Below are 22,193 nucleotides of genomic sequence, written 5' to 3' on the forward strand. Positions count from 1 at the left end.
GTGTGTGTGTGTGTGTGTGTGTGTGTGTGTGTGAGCGCGCGCGCCCTAAGTCTGTTGTTGACAAAGGCCTTAATGGCTGAAAGCTTTATTTATTTGTGGTGCCTATCTGTGACTCTTCATTATAATTCTGTTGATAATTTATCATTAATATCATTTAACTGTTTCTAACAGAGCACTTAAATCCTGGTAATTTGGTATACCACATTCTTATACACCTTAACTTTTAATTTTAATTTAGACATGAAAATTTTGTAAGTTTCATCATTGTATAATATGACAGCTGCTGTAGTGAGCACTGTTGTTGTAGGGTTCTTCAGTCCGAAGACTGGTTTGATGCAGCTCTCCAAGCTACTCTAAACTGTGCAAGCCTATCCATCTTGAGGTTCCACTCTATAATTTTTACCCCCCACACTTCCCTCCAGTACTACATCGTGATCCTTTCATGTCTCAGAATGTCTTCTACCAACCAATCTCTTCTTATAGTCAGATTTTAATTTCAGTCTCTTTTGCTATGTGATGCCATGATATAATAATTCACTGACATATTTTACAGCATTACATGCTGTTCAGCGTGTGTAACTTGAATGTATACAGCATGACAAAGCTGTCAGTGGATTAATCACATCTAAAGATGGCAGTACACTGGCAAAACCGGTAATGTGAACACTGTAATTATATGGTGATTATGATATGATAGTCATTATATGAAAATTATAAGATCACATACTTATATTTTCTAATTATGTTAAGTCTTAAAAAACAGTTTCATCTTGCTAGTAATGTAATTTTTGCTTCTACTGGACACAAAATTCAGCAACAAAACAACGTAATAGAGAAAGTTTTAAAGTGAGCCTGAAAATCAAGATTAAAATAATGCACAATCAACACTTCAGAAGGGAAGTAGTGAAAATCAACAACTCATGGTAGAATACGAAGCAGCCTCCCTCTGACATATCACAGTGGCTTACAGAGTATACATATATAACCAACTGATGAACATGGATGGGAAAACACATAAAGGAAAAGCAACCACTTAACTATAGAGGATTGGTACAGGACCCACAGAAAACAGTTCATTTTGTAAAGGCTTCATCGCTACTGCTGTGGAGGCTGAGTTGCCACTGTAGTTACGGCAGGCCGAGCTTGTGGGTTCATGAAACGGCTTCTGGTGTAGCACATTGCTAAGACAATTTCGGCCTGCCACTATTACACAGCTATACCCCAGGTTAAGGTAACAGGCTAGGAGAATGAAGGTACTCCAACAAATTAGTAACAAAGTCATAAAAATTAGTTAGAAAGGTTTACTTGTCTTTGTAACTTCTTGAATGATCAAGCCTGCAACACTGCATGTAATGCCCTTAATGGCTAAGTGCAATTAATCTAAGGTAAAATTCACATGCAATTTACAAGATCTGTCTGTTCACTTCAAAGAGTTCACTAAATGATGCTCCCTGTCCAAGTTAACCCTGGAAGATGATCTATAGCCAAGTGGGTGAGAACTGCTCTTCTATCTTCCGAGTAGGCTTCTGTCTACATCTACATCTACATCTACATCCATACTCACAAGCCACCCAACGGTGTGTGGCAGAGGGCACTTTACGTGCCACTGTCATTACCTCCCTTCCCTGTTCCAGTCGCGTATGGTTTGCAGGAAGAACGACGGAAAGCCTCCGTGTGCACTTGAATCTCTCTAATTTTACATTCATGATCTCCTCGGGAGGTATAAGTTGGGGGAAGCAATATATCCGATACCTCATCCAGAAACGCACCCTCTTGAAACCTGGACACCAAGATACACCGCGATGCAAAGCGCCTCTCTTGCAGAGTTTGCCACTTGAGTTTGCTAAACATCTCTGTAACGCTATCACGCTTACCAAATAGCCCTGTGACAAAAGACGCCACTCTTCATTGGATCTTCTGTATCTCCTCTGCCAAACCGACCTGGTACGGCTCCCACACTGATGAGCAATACTCAAGTATAGGTCGAGCGAGTGTTTTGTAAGCCACCTCTTTTGTTGATGGACTACGTTTTCTAAGGACTCTCCCAATGAATCTCAACCTGGCACCTGCCTTACCAACAATTAATTTTATATGATCATTCCCCTTAAAATCGTTCCATACGCATACTCCCAGATATTTTACAGAAGTAACTACTACCAGTGTTTGTTCTGCTATCATATAATCATACAATAAAGGATCCTTCTTTCTATGTATTCGCAATACATTACATTTGTCTATGTTAAGGGTCAGTTGCCACTCCCTGCACCAAGTGCCTATCCGCTGCAGATCTTCCTGCATTTCACTGCAATTTCCTAATGTTGTAACTTCTCTGTATACTACAGCATCATCCACGAAAAGCCGCATGGAACTTCAGACACTATCTACTAGGTCATATATATATATATATTAAAAACAAAGATTCCAAGACTTACCAAGCGGGAAAGCGCCGGCAGACAGGCACATGAACAAAACACACAAACACACACACAGAATTACGAGCTTTCGCAACTGGCAGTTGCTTCGTCAGGAAGGAAGGAAGGAGAGGGAAAAATGAAAGGATGTGGGTTTTAAGGGAGAGGGTAAGGAGTCATTCCAATCCCGGGAGCGGAAAGACTTCCCTTAGGGGAAAAAAAAGGACAGGTGTACACTCGCACACACACACACATATCCATCCGCACATACACAGACACAAGCAGACATATTTAAAGGCCTTTAAATATGTCTGCTTGTGTCTGTGTATGTGCGGATGGATATGTGTGTGTGTGTGTGTGCGCGAGTGTACACCTGTCCTTTTTTTCCCCTAAGGGAAGTCTTTCCGCTCCCGGGATTGGAATGACTCCTTACCCTCTCCCTTAAAACCCACATCCTTTCATTTTTCCCTCTCCTTCCTTCCTTCCTGACGAAGCAACTGCCAGTTGCGAAAGCTCGTAATTCTGTGTGTGTGTTTGTGTGTTTTGTTCATGTGCCTGTCTGCCGGCGCTTTCCCGCTTGGTAAGTCTTGGAATCTTTGTTTTTAATATATTTTTCCCATGTGGAAGTTTCTTTCTGTTTTATTTACATCGTCATATATATATATATATATATATATATATAGTGTGAAAAGCAATGGTCCCATTGCTGTCCATTGCCATCCGGTCATAGTCAGATTGTATTTGGCTGGCAATTCACTGAGGCAAAGTCAATGCCTTCACCTTCAGTGCTGCCCATGATGCTGTGGAACTTGGCACAAGTGGTGAGTCTCTATGGCACTGGCACCAGCTCACATCTTTGTGCCTGTGGTTCTTTTCCCCCAGCTGTGCAGCTGTGTCTTGTTCAGACAACACAGCAGTTAGCATTAGCTTTTGAGCCCTTTAATCTTTTCTTGTAGCAGTGCGCACATGCACACAACCACGCCCACACCCACACAAACGCGTACGGGACACAGAACACTAATCTCCACACTTGCAGTAGCAGTGACTCCCACTGCTTCCATGAGCACACACATTTAGACGTCTGTGTGGTTAAGCATGTGTGTATTCCTACTAGGAAAAAAGCAAGCGGTTGGAAGCTAGTGTTGCAGTAAACCACACACCAGTCCTCTATAGGTAAGTGGTTGCCTTTCCCTTCTGTTACACAGCTGATGAATTTTTCATTTTTTGCAGTTGAAGACAGTGACAGCAGGAACAAGAAAAGAAATAAAACGAAGAGTAAAACTGGAAAGCATGCTTTTGGTAAACCAAACAGAGTTTCCAGAATAAAGCTCCCTATGTGCTGAAATGAAAATTTATTGTCAGTGTGCATTAACAATTTTGACTTATGGCAGTGAGAAGTTTTAATATGAAAACAATTCAAAAACTGAGGATTGCTCAGTGAGCAACAGATATGAATGTTGGAAATTACTAGGTCATGTAAGTCATGGAACAGAATTGGATTGGAATCTGTAATTATGACTATAAAGAAAATGAAATGGAGGCTGATGGGATATACTGCTGGATGAACTGATGATAAATTGTCCAAGAAAGTACTCTGCAGGAGCAACATGGAGCAACATGGATGTGCATCACTGCCGGCCGCGGTGGTCTCGCGGTTCTAGGCGCGCAGTCCGGAACCGTGCGACTGCTACGGTCGCAGGTTCGAATCCTGCCTCGGGCATGGATGTGTGTGACACTAGATCGCGTGTTAGGTTTAAGTAGTTCTAAGTTCTAGGGGACTAATGACCACAGCAGTTGAGTCCCATAGTGCTCAGAGCCATTTGATGTGCATCACTGAAGACCATAATACATGTCAGGGAAGTCTAAAGATGAGTTTGGCACAATCAGCTACCAACACCCCACCATCATCATCATCATCATCATCATCATCATCATCATCAACATACACCTCTGTCTCTGCCCCCCCCCCCCCCCCTATCATATCTCCAATATTAGTTGCAATTTACTATCAACATCTTACACAGACCTTACATAGATACTCACTTCTCAAGTAAACAGATATGTTAATGATAGCTCTTGCTAATAACAGAAATGTGTTCCAGGTCAAATGTTCTTCATCTAACCACAGTACGACACAAAAATAACATCCATATAGACTTTTCTGCTTTCCGAAAGTTCTTACTGGGGTTCTGTATTCTGATGCACAGATCTTCCAATAATCTCCCAACAGAAATAACACACACGTACATAAAAACCTTCATACTTTAAAAAGAAAACCAGAAACACACATGAATAGCTATCCAAACAATTATTATTTACATTCAAGAATAGAAGAGCACTGTTACATGTGTAACAATTAGCAGTATTCACTGTAAACACACTTCAGTAGTTACAGCACGTATATAACTGTTATTCTTTGATAAATCTGGTGTGGTCATGTAAATACACTACTGGCCATTAAAATTGCTAACATCACAAAGATGACGTGCTACAGATGCAAAATTTAACTGACAGGAAGATTATGCTGTGATATGCAAATGATTAGCTTTTCAGAGCATTCACACAATGTTGGCACTGGCGGAGACACCTACAACATGCTGACATGAAGAAAGTTTCCAACCGATTTCACATACACAAACAGCAGTTGACCGGCGCTGCCTGGTGAAACGTTTTTGTGATGCATCATGTAAGGAGGAGAAATGCGTACCATCAACTTTCCCACTTTGATAAAGGTCGGATTGTAGCCTATCGCGATTGCGGTTTATCATATAGCGACACTGCTGCTCGCATTGGTCAAGATCCAATGACTGTTAGCAGAATATGGAACCCGGGGTTTCAGGAGAGTAATACGGAACACCGTGCTGCATTCCAATGGCCTCATATCACTAGCAGTTGAGATGACGGCCATCTTATCCGCATGGATGTAACAGATCGTACAGCCACGTCTCGATCCCTGAGTCAACAGATGGGGCCGTTTGCAAGACAACAACCATCTGCATGAAAAGTTCGACAATGTTTGCAGCAGCATGGACTATCAGCTTGGAGACCATGGCTCCGGTTACCCTTGAGGCTGCATCACAGACAGGAGTGCCTGCAACGGTGTACTCGACACTGAACCTGGGTGCAAGAATGGCAAAACATCATTTTTTCGGATGAATCCAGGTTCTCTTTACGGCATCATGATGGTTGCATCCGTGTTTGGCAACATCACGGTGAACGCACATTGGAAGCATCTATTCGTCATCGCCATACTGGCGTATCACCCAGCATGATGGTATGGGGTGCCACTGGTTACATGTCTCGGTCACCTCTTGTTTGCATTGACGGCACTTTGAACAGTGGACATTACATTTCAGATGTGTTACGACCCGTGGCTCTACTCTTCATTCAATCCCTGCAAAACCCTACATTTCAGCAGGATAATGCATGACCGCATGTTGCAGGCCCTGTACGGGCCTTTCTGGATACAGAAAATGTTCGACTGCTGCCCTGGCCAGCACATTCTCCAGATCTCCCACCAACTGAAAATGTCTGGTTAATGGTGGCCAAGCAACTGGCTCGTCACAATATGCCAGTCACTACTCTTGATGAACTGTGGTATCGTGTTGAAGCTGTATGGGCAGCTGTACCTGTACATGCCATCCAAGCTCTGTTTGACTCAATGGCCAGGCGTATCAAGGCCGTTCTTACAACCAGAGGTGGTTGTTCTGGGTACTGATATCTCAGGATCTATGCATCCAAATTGCGTGAAAATGTAATCACATGTCAGTTCTAGTATAATATATTTGTCCAATGAATACCTGTTTATCATCTGCATTTCTTCTTGGTGTAGCAAGTAGTGTAGTCAGACAGCAGCCAGATGTAATAAGCAGTGGTCTAATGTTATTAAGAAAGCAGCAGCTTTTCTCTAATTTTTAGCTTTTCCACTGATTTTATCATCTTGAATTAAGCATGAATAAGGATAAAATTTATAGTACTTTAATGATAATTCACTATTTGTGTTGTCTGCAACAGTTTCTTCCTCTTTGGTTATAGACATGTCAACTAATTACCTAACGATCATTACGATCTTTATGAAATATAATGAATGGTTGAATCAACCATGACCTGAACTTCAGTAAGATTATTTGATGCTTGATATCAATTTCAATCAGTACCTAATATTTGTAATGCATGATGATATAAAGTTATAGTAATACACTGATGAAACACTAAGTGTAAAATACAATTTTGCACAAAAAAGATCCACAGAAGAACAACACTGGCAGTATTGCAAATGCTGAAAATTTTAATATTTCACAATGGAATGAAGTTGTCTATGTTTTTAGAAAGGGCTGTTCAATGACTGTGTTTGTGAAACACTGTAAGTGCAAATACTCCCAACATATTTGCCCGTGGATAACAGGTTGCCTGGTAGGATGTAAGAGAGGATGTAAGGGACCTATTTTTACCACAATAATAAATATAAAAATTTAACAAACATGAAACTTATTCTTTTTCCATATTTCTTCTGTAAAATTTCATATCAGCTTCTCTGCTACCATTACAGATGCCTCTCAACATCACCATTAAACAATTATATAAAGTTGCCACTGATAAGATGAAAAAATAAAAAATAGATTACACTCACTTGAGAAAGTAGCTGCATCTTCCTTCAGTAAGCGCAGTTCATTCCTTAACTTCATCATTGTTTCACTAACAATCGCCTTTTCTGTTTCATATTTAGACTTGAGATTTGTGAGGGCAACTTCTGCAGTGTTCTTGTTAGATTTGAGTACACTTCTCAGAGTTGCTATCTGCTCACGTTTTGTTGAGAGTAGAGATTTCAGTTTAATAACCTGCTCCTGAAGGTCTGCAAGCTCAGCTTCCTTTGAATCATTTGTTGATGCTAAAGAAATAGATTAGAGTAATGTTAACAAATGAGGGCCTGGAAATGGAAGCTTTCATCATATAATATTTGCTATGATGTTTACTGTAACTGTTGGAGCAAAAGCTAAAAGAGAAACCTGACAATAAAAAGTACTTCACATCACCAAAATTTAGTAATATTGTGATCATATGTTGTTATAAAATAAAACAAAGATCATTACACAACACGGCTCTTGCACAGAACATTTACGTACCTTCTGAAAGGCCTCCATGCATTCCTTTCATTTTTGAAAGCTCTATAGTATTTTCAACTGCTGAACGCAAATGCTTAATCTGATCTGAAATGGTTGCAATATGTTTTACCAATCCTGTTGCTTCATTTAAGCTCTCTAGGTCTTTGAGAGGGACATCAGTTTTCAAACGGCTACGCAGAACCTCTATCTTTGACATAGCATAGTCTTCTTTGCTTGCGTCACCTTCACTATTTGTAACCCCACCTATAAGAAGTTAAAAAAAGTTAATACTGATTAAGATAAACCAGCCTACAAAATATTACATCACAACTACAAGAAAGGCTATAAGGCCATTTCTAACACAAACTGCAAATTAATGATTGAATACTGATCAAAGAGATGCACTTAGGATCAACATTTAAAGACAGTATAGAAAGAATGTCCGAATCTCACTGGCAACTTATGTTTCAGGATCTCACAGAAGTAAACAGAACTAAATCCATATAAACATCAAAGGAAAATCTAGCATGAAACATAATCCATGAGCACACAACACTGCTCACAAAGGAGAGTGCTGAAATCATGTACTGACTTCATGGCACTCCACAAAAGTTACCTCTGTAATCAGTCAGTAAGTCAAGATGTATTTCTTAAAATATTGAAATAGGCAACACTAATACCCACTTATAAACTAAAGATAATTGTAGATCTATCACCCATTTTTCCTTTGTTCTCAAAATATTATTATTATTATTATTATTATTATTATTATTATTATTATTATTATCATAAATTATTTCTGTTGTTGTTGTTGTTGTTGTTGTTGTTGTGTGAATGTAGTTGGTAAAAGAATATTGAATCATTTTTCTGAAAGTAACCTGCTCAGTTTGGCTTCCACAAGCAGTTCGCTAAGCAGACAGCAATATTTAACCTAAAAATGCGAATTAAGGTAGAACTAAAAAGGAAAATTACTTTGTTGGCATTTTTGGTGACCTTGGCACAACAACAAAAATGTCAGCAATAGAAAACATAATGCATATTGATAAATGATACCACAGGAACAGATCTAATTTCAGGGCGAGGAAGCATTAAATATGCACACTGTAAAGTTTCGTATTTGGGCCACTCTTATTCTTGACCTATATGACTGATGTTCCAAAGATATTGGAGGGTTCTTCAGAAACTGTCATGACACAAGAATATTAATAGAGGGCCCAAACAAATTGATAACAGAAACTTTCTAGAGAATAATGGAACAGGCTCACAACTGATTCACAGCCAACACTTAACTCCTGATTTTACAAAAACTTTTATTATGCAATTCCAAACAAATAGAAATACCTTGCAGGTCCCATAAGTAGAGATCAAAGGGCACACACAGGACGAGATGTGCGAAGCTTCAAGGCACACAGCAGATTATTAAACTTAGGTGGCATGAAACATATGGACAAGTCAACCAAGAAGCTCAGTTCTGCCTGCTTTGTACTGAGAAATCTTTCTCATTGCACTGACTTGCAGATGAGACTGATAGCATACTTTGAATACTTTAACTCAATATTGTCCTACAGTGTAACTTCTGCAGCCATGTAGCTACAGTGAAAACAGTATTTATTCTACAGAGCATGCAGTATGAATATTACGTAAAGTTTACAACCAAACATCTTGTAGAATATTCTTCAGGGATTCCACTATTATTACACTCATTAGCCAACACATTTACTTCCTAAGAGTGTTTGTGGTTTACAGTAAAAGTAAATTGTCAACTGTGCAAGTCATGACGACAATGCTAGAAGTAAAAATGGCGTCTACATATACTGTGTCCCCATTCAGTTAATGATTTATTGAAATTATTTCCTCTCTATCAGGATAAACAATATGGATCAGACTTGGCAATTTTAAAACTGAAATTTATAAATGGTTATGGAATCACCATTTATCATTATAAATAAAGTATTTAAAATGATGTTCCTACATGCTTTACACTTTTCAATCAAAAACACTTTAATATAAAAAGAACATCTCAGAAAGAATGGAAGCTATGAAATATAATATGAAACAAAGGGTGAAGTGACAGAAGTATGTTAAGGGGGCATGGTTTTTTCTTGTTTTGGAGTCTCATCATATCATTTGGGTTGATTCTCGTGCGTTGAAATGGCCAGCAAAATTTATTTTCAGAAGGATGCATGGATTTTAATGTTCTGTCAATAACAAATTCATTGCATGGAGCACAAGCTTAGATTCAGTAAGGACCTATTCCGGCATGCATGTTAGGCAGTTTAAGAAAACCTCAGAAAACTTACAGCTTGATGGCTGGGTGGGGGGTGGGGGTTATGAACTGCTATCCTCCTGAATGCAAATATAATTTTCACAAGGTCATCAGGGCAATCTAGGAAACAACATACACTATCCAGATGAGCTTATTCAACATTTTACATGGGCACGACTGCACAATATCCATTCTCTCATTGGCATACTCAGAATTAAACAATGTCCATTACAAAATTATTTTATCATTTCACTTGAGCCATGGCGAGCTGGCACCAGTGTTATTTTGTTCTTGTACCATTGAGATCGATTGTGGTTGAGCTAAGCTATCTTTGCTTTTTGCGTGTCTTATCTTCCTGGTTGGTGGGCGAAGGTTGTTAGCTTCGACGGGTAACCCTCGAGATCTCTTGACATTCATTGGGAGACGAACGTCAATGGCTGCCGAACGAGCGTGATGACCATTTTATGTAGTGGTGTGAAACTGGCCGGGCATTTTGGTGACATGGGCAGCTTGGAGATACAAGTTCTGTGACTTCACTGGGAACAAAATTTGAAATGAAGCGGTGAAGCTGTGGAACCCACTCCTTTGTATTGTGTGCGTGATATGCAGTAAGTGATTGTAATTGAATTATGTTGACTGACGTGCTCAGAAGCATTTAAATTTTATTATTATGGTGAGACTTTGATAGTCATAGTCGAACTTTAAGAGGGTGTGGAAGAGTTCAGTTGGTCTAGTTAAATGGTGGCCATTATTTAAAAGTTTTCTCAGAAGTTTTACTAGTGCTCTGTGTTTCTAGTAATCAAATGATTTTATGTTGGCGTTTTCAAAGCCTGCACTCTATTAATACAGTTGTCCATGTGTAAAATGCTCAAGGTCAAATTTGCGAATTTGTCAGTAGCGTAATGTGTTCCCTTATACATTTACCCACATATCGAGTCAAAGGTTCTGTCGAGTGTTTCTATGTTTCAGGGTTATTGGAATGTCTCTGTGATTTGTGCAAAAACCTTTGTTTGTGCCAGCACCTTGGCAGGGAGTGAAATGTCATCCGAGGTCTAGGCCTGGCAGTGTTTAAGAACCTGGCCACTACCGGGAGTTCTTCACATACTGCCTTCCACAGTTTAGTATTTATCTTCCTTCCACCAAGGTGGGTGGGTTAAGCTGGCAGACATATATATATATAAATTGTATGTAACCTGTTCTTATATGAACCTGTTTCTTTAAATACTAGTGACTGGCAACTGGCTAAACTTTAAATTGTATAGCATCTGCTGAGTTCCTTGCGCAGTTCTTTCTAGTAGTGTTTTATTAACAGGTCTGAGCATGTGAACATTCATTTTTAAAGATCAGTGTTTCTGCTGTAGTTTTTGTTATGTAATGATTCTATCATGTTATGTAATTGGATCTTAGCTAGGCACTAGTGTTGAAGCGTCATTAAGTCATCCTTTATTGGTAACTGTTTTCATTATATGTATTTTGAGGGAAATCCTATATGGTAGTTTGAATTTCTGAAGTTTGTCGGTAATTCTGTTTTCTTATAAGGGAAAAGAAAGTGATGGGTATTAATGCCCGGCAACATTAAGTTTGTAATTGACCTTTTAACACGTGCTTCTTTAACGGACTGAAATAGTAAGTCTATAAGGGTATTTTAGTGAAGAATGTTAAGTGTGGCCATCTTAATGTAATAACTGGTTTTGAGGAGTTTGATGAAGTGGCTATGTGAAGTAATTAATAAATTGCTATGCTTAATGCCTGGCACAGTAACTTTTTGTAACTTTCTCTTAAGGGGCTGTTTATTTGAGTACTGAGTATGTTGGGTTTCTAACTGTATTTGCAAAGTTTTATCTAGTGGCTTGTCCACAATTTGTAATTGTCAAATTCTTTAAAAGGCGTAATGTCAATAAACTGTCTTAATTATAAATTGTGACAACCAACCATGATCCCATCCCGCTTTCTCTTTGATGGTATCTAAGATATGGTGGTAAGCACGAAAAGGGACGTACCGCCACTCTCAACCAATCATCTCCCTTGCTATGACCTTTGACCTCTTGCATATTCTATCAAGTACATATGCCTGGTGTACATGTTAAGTGAAATGAAATATTCCAATTTCTTAATTAAATACCCCTAATTCAGTTGTTTACACAAGTTTAGTATTTGTCATTTGAATTTAAGTCTTGAAACAATGTGCAAGATAGAAGAAACTTTTGAGTGAATTCTACTTACTGGCCGAAGCACCCCCTTTCTTCTCATGGTCCAGCAACACTCTGCTTGGTGTCTCTCCATTGACAGTGCAAACATGATGATAAAGTTGTGCAAGCTCATCTGACACTGCTTGGAGATCATTCTGAGCTGAGTCTAATGAGGAACCAGCTTCAGATGCCAACTCTCCAAGAAGTCGTACATCAGTCTGAAGTTCCTGGGTTCGCTGCTCAGCATCTAACAACTTGAACAAAAGTGAAAAGCAATCTGTGAATAAGAATTAAATAACACATTTAATATAACCTATGCAAACAGGTTTTAATTTGTTATTATAGGTATTTTTAGTGGAATAATAACTGTCCCAACACCAACACTAAAATAATTCTGCACCCACAATATTAATTTTAAAAAGTTTCAAGTTGCAACTATGCTCTTGTTCTTTTTCTAATAAAAGGCTCTGCTCCAGATGTAACTAAAAGAGAGAGTAATTAAATGACATTGCATTATAGCAATTATGATTTCCCTTTATCCAAATTGAAGTAAAACACATTCACAATACTAAAAAAAAGAAACTAAACAATATCTTACATTATTTTGAATAAGAGAATCATGTACTAAAATTTCTGGATACGGCCAGCAGTTTGTTCTGCCTATGTGTACATTACATATATTTTACCTCAAGCAAAGAAACAAAGGAATAAGGTTCAAATCCCTATCCAGCTATTCAGATTTAGATTTTCCACAAGTTACTTCACACAATTGCCAAGATGATAGTTTTAAAACGCCACAACTGACTCATTCTCTAACATTGTCTAGCTGCAGCTTATAACACATGCAGTTTATAACACATTCGGTTTAAACCTAATTCCCTTAGTAGATTCCAAGTTTTGGCGCTGTTGTTGAGAAAAAAGGTCCATATTTATGTTCATTTATCAACATCTCAAAGCCTCTTACTCCTCCAATCATTTCTACAGTCTATTTTCCTTCTTCTGTTTCCAGCCCCACTGTTCCAGTTGGTATTTCACGTCCGTTGACTGCTACCTACGATCACATTATTTCTGTTACCAGAATTACTACTACTGGGATCTTTTCTTTATAGAGCAGACTGTCACATTCATTCCACTTCTAAAGCTCTCTCAAAAGACAGAATTCCTGGTCCTCCCCCAGCCTTTGCAACTGTTCACAAACATCACAACAAAATGCTAATAGCCTTGTGTTACAAGAGAAAATTATATTACTAACATCTACAGTCAAGATGCAAATCACTACTTCAAAACTGATTACATCTATTATGCAACAAGAAGTCAAAGGATCCTGACATACTTAGAAAATGAGAATTTTAGAAAATTCAATATCTGGTGCCCTAAAACGACTTTTCAAAGGCTTATGTAGCACATTAAACAGTAAAGTCATAAAAAATATTGCATGCATTTCAAACAAACAGAAGAAATTTGATAAAATGACGATTACCCACAACAAAGCATGCTTAGAGAACAATTATATAATCCTTATGAAACAAAAAATTGAGCTCAAAAAGTGACTGAATATGAAAATACTGCAATAGCCTGAACTCAGGAATCCAACCTACCAAAATTCTCCGTACTACAATCAATTAAACAGGCAAAATTACTTCTATACTTGGTGTTCTGAACAGGGGGTAGGCAGGGGAGGGACAGGAACAGAAAGAAACTTCATCAAACCAAACAGAGTACACCAGAACTCTTGTAGTTTCTAAAAGGTCCATACTAGAAAGAAAAAAGAGAAGACTCGAGGGAGTTAATTGGATATTTGCTGTGAAAGTACCTAGTAACATAGTTCGGAAGACTTTTACATCCATTCACCATAAAAAATCTGTAATATTAATTAGATAATAGGCAAAGACAAGACAGAAATATTTAGTACTCATCATAGAATAGTTGGACCCTTTTCCTAATTTTATTACAGCAACAATCAAATAGAAAACTACTTCTGGAATACTGGTCCAGCTAATCTACAACTTAAATATGGCAGTCAGTAAATAAGACGAATAGCTACAGAAAATGTCTCTCTCAATGCCTAGTAACTAAGACTTCAAAAGAAAATACTTAAAATGTACAATAAAATACACAGCTGTTTGAAAGAAGTATACCATATTCCTACAGGGGGTAATACTGGTTAAAACTAGAACAAAATTCATATATTTATAAATAAAAGTTTTTTAAGTAAAAGCAGTCTAAGATGGAAAGTAAGTTTTTAATATTTATTTATCAGTTGACCGGTTTTCATCATGGTATGATGATCTTCAGAGATGCACCCCATGATGATGGCTGGAGAAATGTGGCAAGGAGCAGCCCACTATGTAGTGTTGGTAGACACTAAAGTGAAACATCACCTGATCAATAAATTTTAACAATGTGCATTTGATCTTTAAAAACTTTTATTTTAATTTCAAATGCTGTTTCCCCATGACCAATGTTCCTACAAGTACATGGCCAGAATTCAATAATTATTGAGATACAAGCCATTCTTCTTGTGACAAGTCACGTGAAACAATCGATGGTAATACCACGTTACTGTTGCAGACCACTGTGCGAGGAATTACCAGCACTACTGGAGAACATTATCCTTGTAGAAAGACTATAACCAAAATTTATGCATGATGGGACACCTTCCTGTTCTCTACGAATCATGCACAGTTCCTCACTGCAATGTTTCATGGATGATTGATTTGTCAAGGTGGTCTGATAGCATGGCCTTCCAGTTCACTGAACCTGAATACAATGAACTTCTGGCTATGTGGCCATTTAAAGGCACTGATGTATGTCCAATCCATCAAGAATATGCAAATATCACAAGAGCACATGACCAATACATGCCGTGCAACTGATGTGCATAATCCACTGAAGAGAAGGGCTGAAGGCTGTACTGTAACCACATCCGACACTGCTTATAGTATCTACATCTGTGTAACATACAGAGTTAGTTAGCTGGATGTTCCGTTGATCAATAACATGGTACAGTAGCCATTATGATGTGGAATGTGTCAAGTGCACAAGAAGTGCAAATATGAAACAAGATTTATTAATATACAGTGTTCAAGATTAATATTTCTATTATTTACTCCATTCCCTTAAATGGCACAACATGTATATATGATATTTATAGATTTATTTATTTCTGTTCAAGAATTCATCTATGGAACAGAAGGAGTTGTCAAGGAGATATGATTTCAATTTATTTTTGAAGCTATTACTGCTGTCTGTCAGACACTATATTTCATCTGGTAATTTGTCGAAAAGTTTTGTAGCAGCATATTTTATCCCTTTCTGTGCCAAAGATAGGTTGAGTAAAGGATAGTGTAAGTCTTTCTTTTTTATGGTATTATAATCGTGAATGTCACTGTTGTTTTTAAACTGGTCCATGTTGTTGAGAACAAATTTCATTAGTGAGTAAATGTACTGTGAGGCTGTTGTAAGAATTCCCAATCTTTTATAAAAATGCCTACAAGATGTGCGACTATGAACCCCCACACATTATTCTAACCACATTCTTTTGAGCAGTGAATACTTTCTGTCTAAGTGTTGAGTTACCCCAAAATATTATTCTGTATGACATCAGAGAGTAAAAGTATGCAAAGTATGTTAGCTTACTAATTTCTATATCCTCAAAATTGGACATTATTCTGATTGCAATGAGAGGACAGACTGGCCCATATCTCTACAGTCATTGATTTCTGGACATGACATTATGGGAGTTTTTCTTCTAGTTTTAAACAATATTACCTCCACCAGACTTTTTGTAAACACACTGTACAGGTCTGATCAATTTCTGGATATATCAACAATGTCCGCATTTATATATCTGTTAAAATGGAATGAAGATACAACAAAATGTAGTTGTCTTCAATCTGAAGGTTAATTTGAGTATCATTATCTTCATGTAGCACGATTCCACTGGACGTGATATGCCTGTGCCTTCCTTTGGCCTTTGAACTGACTTTTTGAGCTAGTTAAATTGTGGACTCGAAACAGAAAAAAAGTCTTAAGACTGACCATGGATCAAGCCCATGAGCTTTGGATCTGTAGTCTGGCACGTTATCACTGAGATGCACATAAGTGCATAATATAGACCTCAAACTCAAATACATTACTCCACAAAGTTCATAGAATTACTAGATAGGGAGCTTGATGACTTAAGTCTTGCCAAAAAGGGACAAATTCAGTTACTACCACCAACAGTCCCATAAAGATACACTATTATGCATTATTGAAGAAGTAAGCAACGACTGCTAAACAATCAGCCGAGACTGCAATGATGGCTTCTGAGGTGATATTCAATAGAATTCATAATTAAAAAATCTTATTGCAATGTATGAAGCGAGAATCTGATAGCTAGATACTTCCGAATTTTAATTTTTTTTTTAGAAAAATTCCATCTTATGGTCTTTGTTATTGGCCACAAGTTTCTGGGTGGAAAGGTAAATAAAATTCTGAAAGACTCAATAATGAGATAAAAGTTATTCATATGACCTGGTGGGGCTAACTGTAGTATACACAGAGCATAATTTTATGCAGTAAACTCAGTGATGTGAAGAAAGGAAGTGAAGTAGATCAGGATGTAACGTCCCATTAAAAATGAGGTCACTAGAAAGTGAGTACAAGCCAGGAATGGACAAGGACAGGAAAGAAATAACTATGTCTTTTACGAAAGAACCATCCTGAATTCACAGTAAATAATGTAATGAAGCACAGAGACCTAAACCCATATGACCACAAATGTTTCCACTTTGGTCCACCAAACCGTAAGTACACTACTTCATCATCGTGTGACTCTGCTCTGTAAATTGGTGATTTTCAAGTCATAATCCTTTTGGCTGGTTTGATGCTATCCTCCATATTTTTCTACCTTAAGTTACTATTTGCACCTCTAGATAATTATTACAACACCCAACATTCTTTATTATCTGTTTTGCATACTCTGGTCTTGGTCTGCCTCTATGATTCTCCTACCCCCAGCACCAGCACCACCACCACCACGTTAAATGTTCCTCGACACCATAGTAAATGAAAGCATTGGTGAACTAACCTGATAATACATGTTTACATAAATTTGAGTAAAACACAAAAAACTGTCAACAAACTGGAAAAAAAATTTTAATTGACTGTGTCTTTTCCCAACCTTTATTTGGGCCACTAACACACTGTAGCAGCTATTGTATAACTTAACAAGATTTATTATAATATTTATTGAATTTTAAAAACTGAACTTTTTTTCTCTCTTGTGCTAAACATCTTTCTTTTATGAACGTGATGTCACATGAATAGACAAATTACTAAAGAAACAACAATCATTAGCAGCACTTTACAGGTTACTGAATGTTATGAGGCATCTGAGAACTATAATAAATGCTTATCCTAATAATAGTCAAAGCTGTGGAAGCTTAATGAGGTAATTCTGCTTTCTTTTTAAACTAATTCAGTCACAAGGTACAAAGCTGTGACAGAAAATGCATGAATTATTGTCTTGAAAGGTCCTTTGAACACCTGTGTGTACAGACACTGCACTATGCTATAATTTTTGTTTTGGACCTGCAGTTTTCAGTATATATACGTAAATGTTCTACTTATTGTCGAATGTTATTAATGAAATTGTACAGACAATTTATCATTTCACTGGGCCCCTTTCTCTCACAAGTATCATCATACAGGTAGAAGCAACTGTTAGAGCTGCAAACTGTAAGTTGCTATATTACATAAATTCAATAAAAGAATATAAAATATTTTTTTTTTTTTTTTAAGGCATGACCTTCTATACATGAGATGTCACTACAGAACTACCTGCATTATGTTGTTTTCCTTTCACATGCCAAAATGTGACCACAGTTTGGTGTAACGACAAGGAAAATCCTGGATATGTCTGGTTCTTGCCCCATCAAGTCAATTCCCTATGTTATTCCAAATTGATTTCATGCACAAGTCTGATTCTTGCATCGTACAATGGGGTAATTTTCAAATGACACAATGTCAGTAAAATCTCATTTTTGAACAAAATTGAGACATACCTGATTATTGCACCAATGCCTTCACATATCCCACAAACTTATCCCTTCTTCTCGTAAGTGTCTTCCATAAGCTTCTGTCCTTGTTAGAACTTTAAAAAATGGAAAATCGAGGATGGAATGTAACAATTAAGGGAAGGATAGTTGTTACTCACCAAACAGCGGAGATGCCGAGTCGCAGATAGCCACAACAAAAAGACCATCAGAAAGTGAGCTTTCGGCCAACAAGGCCTTCATCGAAAATTAGGCCTTCGTCAAAAATAAACACAAATGCAACTCACTCACATTTGACCATTGTCTCTGGCTGCTGAAGCCAGACTCTGACTTCTGCTTCAGCAACCAGATTCTGTGATCGTGATCGTTAGTGTGTGTATGTGTGCACGCATGTTTGTGCGCTGTCTATTTTTGACGAAGGCCTTGTTGGCTGAAAGCTCACTTTCTGACAGTCTTTTTGTTGTGCCTACCTGCGACTCAGTAACCTGTTAGAACTTTTTCATTTTGTATGTTATCTGTCTACTTAATTTTTAACATTCTTGAATAGCACCACATATCAAATGCTTCCAACTTCTTCTTTTCCAGATTTCCAACAATCCATATTTCTAGATTTACACTTTAAGGAACTTCGTTCTCAGTGCCATACCAACATTCGATATCATACGAGTTTATGAGGAGTGAAAAGTATTTTGGGTAAGATGTTTCTCATTTCTGAGCACAATGATAAGTAGTCGAAGCTCTATTATAGAATGTGGTTCATTTGTTCCAGTCCATGATGATATTGAGTGATGAGAGTGGGCTGTTCCTTTGCAGTTAACCGTTTGGAGTGGTCGAAGGATTAGGGCTGTGTGAGGACTTGGTCTGGGAGGTAATGCCTGCCTATGAATCAACTTAACCATATCCCTCAATTATTCATCATTATACCCTGAAATAAGGACCATCCTACACACAATCACTCTCCCCCCTCCTAAAGTGATGTTCCATTGCCCAGCCAGTCTACACAATATACTGGCCCCTCCTTAAGTTATGCCCACTCCAAACCACTTGATACATGAGTCATGCCCCTATGGAAGATCCAGCAGCAAGACATATCCAACGAACCCACAAGCTCATCTTCTCCTGGTCCCATGATACATTTATCCTTTCACACTAAAGGCAATATCACTTGCTAACACTAATATCAATATCATTTCTGTTGCAATTTCTGAACACCATTTTATGTGGGCACGACTTCAAACCAGCTGTCCAACTGAATTCACAGTCACTGCCAAACTGTGGCCAAGAACGAAACTGGCTTCTCAGTGGCAGAATACACTACTGAGCACAACACGTTCAACTTCAATGGCTGCTTCCTAACATGTGCCATATGAGCACATCTCTTAACCCTAGCTTCACTAGACTAAACAGATGGGAGTCGTCCTTGTAACGTGTCCTCTGCTCCCATAATCATCCTCTTGGCCCAATGTCTGCTAGCCCCCTGTTCCACACCCAACTCCACCAAGGCCCAAAACACTAGCTTCACTCAACCCGCACCCACATCCTTTTTTCCGTCTCCTTGCCAATTCCATCCGACACAATTTCTCACTCACAGTCAAGCTGCAGAACTGTAGTCCTGGTGGAGTGCATTTAGCCAGCACAAAGTACCCATAAAGGTAAAGGTAGAAGGTGTGTGTGTGTGTGTGTGTGTGTGTGTGTGTGTGTGTGTGTGTGTGTGTGTGTGTCTTGGGGGGGGGGGGGGGGGGGGTGAGGGGGGGGTGGGGGGGGGGGGGTGGGGGGGGGGGGGGGGGGGGGGGGGGTGAGCTGTAGTTTGAAAAATGATTCACTCAAAATGAAAAACAGCTGCATGAATATTAAGAGTTCAAATGGCAAGCCAGTACTAAGCAAAGACGGAAAGGCTGAAGGATGGAAGAAATTTATAAAAGGGCTATAGTAAGGATAGAAACTTGAAGATAATATTATGGAAAATCCAGTACAATTGAATAAAGATGGGATGCAGGGTACAACACTGCAAGAACAATTTGATAGGACACTGAATGTACTATGTCAAAACAAGGCACAAGCTGTAAATGACATTTCCTCACAATTATTAAGCTCCTTGGTAAAATCAACAACAACTGTTCCATCTGGTATGTACGATACATAAGACAAGTGAAACAGCTTCAAAATTCAAGGAGAATTTTATGACCACAGTATCAAAGATGGCTGGTGCTGATGCTGACAGATGTGCATATTACCAAATTATCAGTCTCACAGATCATGTTTGCAATATTAACACAAATTATTTACAGAAGAACGGAACTACTACTATAAGCTAAACTTGGTGGTCGGATCAGTTTGAGTTCCAGAGAAATGACAGAACATGCGAAGCAATACTGACACCATGACAACGTCGGTTGGAGTGCACTCTTTGAAATTCTGAAGTTACCATGGAACAAGTGTCTGCAAAAACTGTAAGAGTTAATGGAGACACTTGCTGACAATAAATATGAACACAGCATGAGAGCAACTACTTCTATCAGTATCTGGATTGTTTCTACATTTGTGTCAATGTTTACAACTGTTGTTCGCTTGTATGTGGAAGAATAATAAACTTTGGTTCATTGTGACCATGCTGTTGTTTACGTCTCACAGTAAGATACAATTGATGACAAGTGGGATTCCTAGTATGGGCTCCCAGATTGCAGCTGCCTATCCAGTCTTGTGTCAAGTTGTTCACCCCCTTCAGCAAGTTTGGCTGGATAGGCCTCCGTGCAGGGCTTCTGATGCCACTTGTAACTATTTTGCCCTCTGTCACTTCCTTTCAGTATTTAATGGTGCTGTTGTCTCAGCTATGGACAGGCTGTCGCACAGGGTTGTGATCCTGCTGCACCAAGGTGGAATGTGCTACAGCTCTCACATGAAGGACGTCGGGGGCGGGGAGTCTTGCATGTTAAGTTATTGGCCCATTGGCATATGTCTTGATTAGTCATTGAGACTGATATTATGCATCTTGTCACAGAGGGTCCCCAGTGTGCTACCCAATAGACAGCACCGCATGTCATGCTCTCCCCCATGTTTGCACCCCAACATCTGTGAGAACCTTCTTAAATTATTCCTGGTTGATGGTTGTCAATGCTTTCTCTAAATTTTCAGGCTTTATCTACTGTCTGTTGCTGTCAGCCATGGCTATGATTCAAGTCCTCTCTGAAATTTTTTCTATTGAAGAATTGCCTTATATGCTTGTGCTGGATAATGGTCCACAGTTTGTGCCTCAAGCGTTCCACACATTTTACACTCATCAATGCATTCACCATGTGATTGCTCCTCCGTTTCACCCTCAATCTAAACGTAAGCCAGAAAATCTCTTTCACACATTCAACATTAAAAATCAAGAAGTATGTTGCAGACTTATCCACAGACAAAGTACTGACATGCTTCTCGCATTCCCACGGGTTTGTGCTGGTAGGGGATCGGAGTCTGGCGAAAATGCTCCACGGTCACCAGCCATGCACCCTCTTGCATCTGCTCATGCAGCCCCACCACTGCCTGTTGCTGTGGCCCTCGCCGCAGTTCCCTCCTGGCTCCACGGTCTGGGCCTGACATGTTCAGCTGCCGACCACAGTGGATTCTGGCCACAGTTTACAGCTGCTGATGCTGTCAGCTCTGTATGGTGTGCCCCAGTAATGGGCTGCTGGTATGCCATCGCGACCACTTGGATCTTTGCACCACAGTTAGGGCCGTGCGTCAGCCACTGCTGTCTTCGTCTCCTCCTTCATCGTCTGTCTCAGCCTCATGGGGCACACTTGCTACAGGGGCAGACCTGCCCTCCTTGTGGATGTCACCGCACTGCGTCCTGCCTCTGCTCAAGGATCCAGCAGCCAGCAGCCACCCCCCTCCCCCCTCCTCCGGCACCTGCAGCTGTGCCTCCCTGTGATGATTCGCTGCCACTGGCAATTCCACTGGCAGCTGGGTTGGTGCCTTCCAGCCCTTCAACACCAACCAAGTGGCCAGTGCCTCCACTGCCGGCACAGTTCCGCCATGCAGAGGAACCAGACGTTGAGATGCAACCAGCACCCTTGTCACCAGTCCTCTCTTAGGGTACTTCACGAGGGAGCAGCTACCGCACATGCTCACGGCCGCACCCTTTCCACCCATGTACACTGGTTCTGGCCCGAAGTCTCCTTCCGCCGCTGATGTCATCACCT

At 39.3% G+C, this 22,193-nt stretch overlaps 1 protein-coding gene across 1 annotated transcript in view; it reads right to left on the reverse strand.

The window, feature by feature from the left end:
• The window catches only part of LOC126273122 (protein bicaudal D), a 93,353-nt gene that overhangs the window by 33,951 nt on the left and 37,209 nt on the right, over positions 1-22,193 (reverse strand). Inside the window, exons 9-11 of the mRNA XM_049976577.1 lie at positions 12,003-12,222; positions 7,535-7,777; positions 7,042-7,299 (exon numbers count right to left, since the gene is read on the reverse strand). Of these exons, the coding sequence (XP_049832534.1) occupies positions 7,042-7,299; positions 7,535-7,777; positions 12,003-12,222 (721 nt within the window). The remainder of the gene's footprint in view (positions 1-7,041; positions 7,300-7,534; positions 7,778-12,002; positions 12,223-22,193) is intronic.

This window comes from Schistocerca gregaria, chromosome 5, assembly GCF_023897955.1.
Source record: "Schistocerca gregaria isolate iqSchGreg1 chromosome 5, iqSchGreg1.2, whole genome shotgun sequence".
Taxonomy (NCBI): Eukaryota; Metazoa; Arthropoda; class Insecta; order Orthoptera; family Acrididae; genus Schistocerca; species Schistocerca gregaria.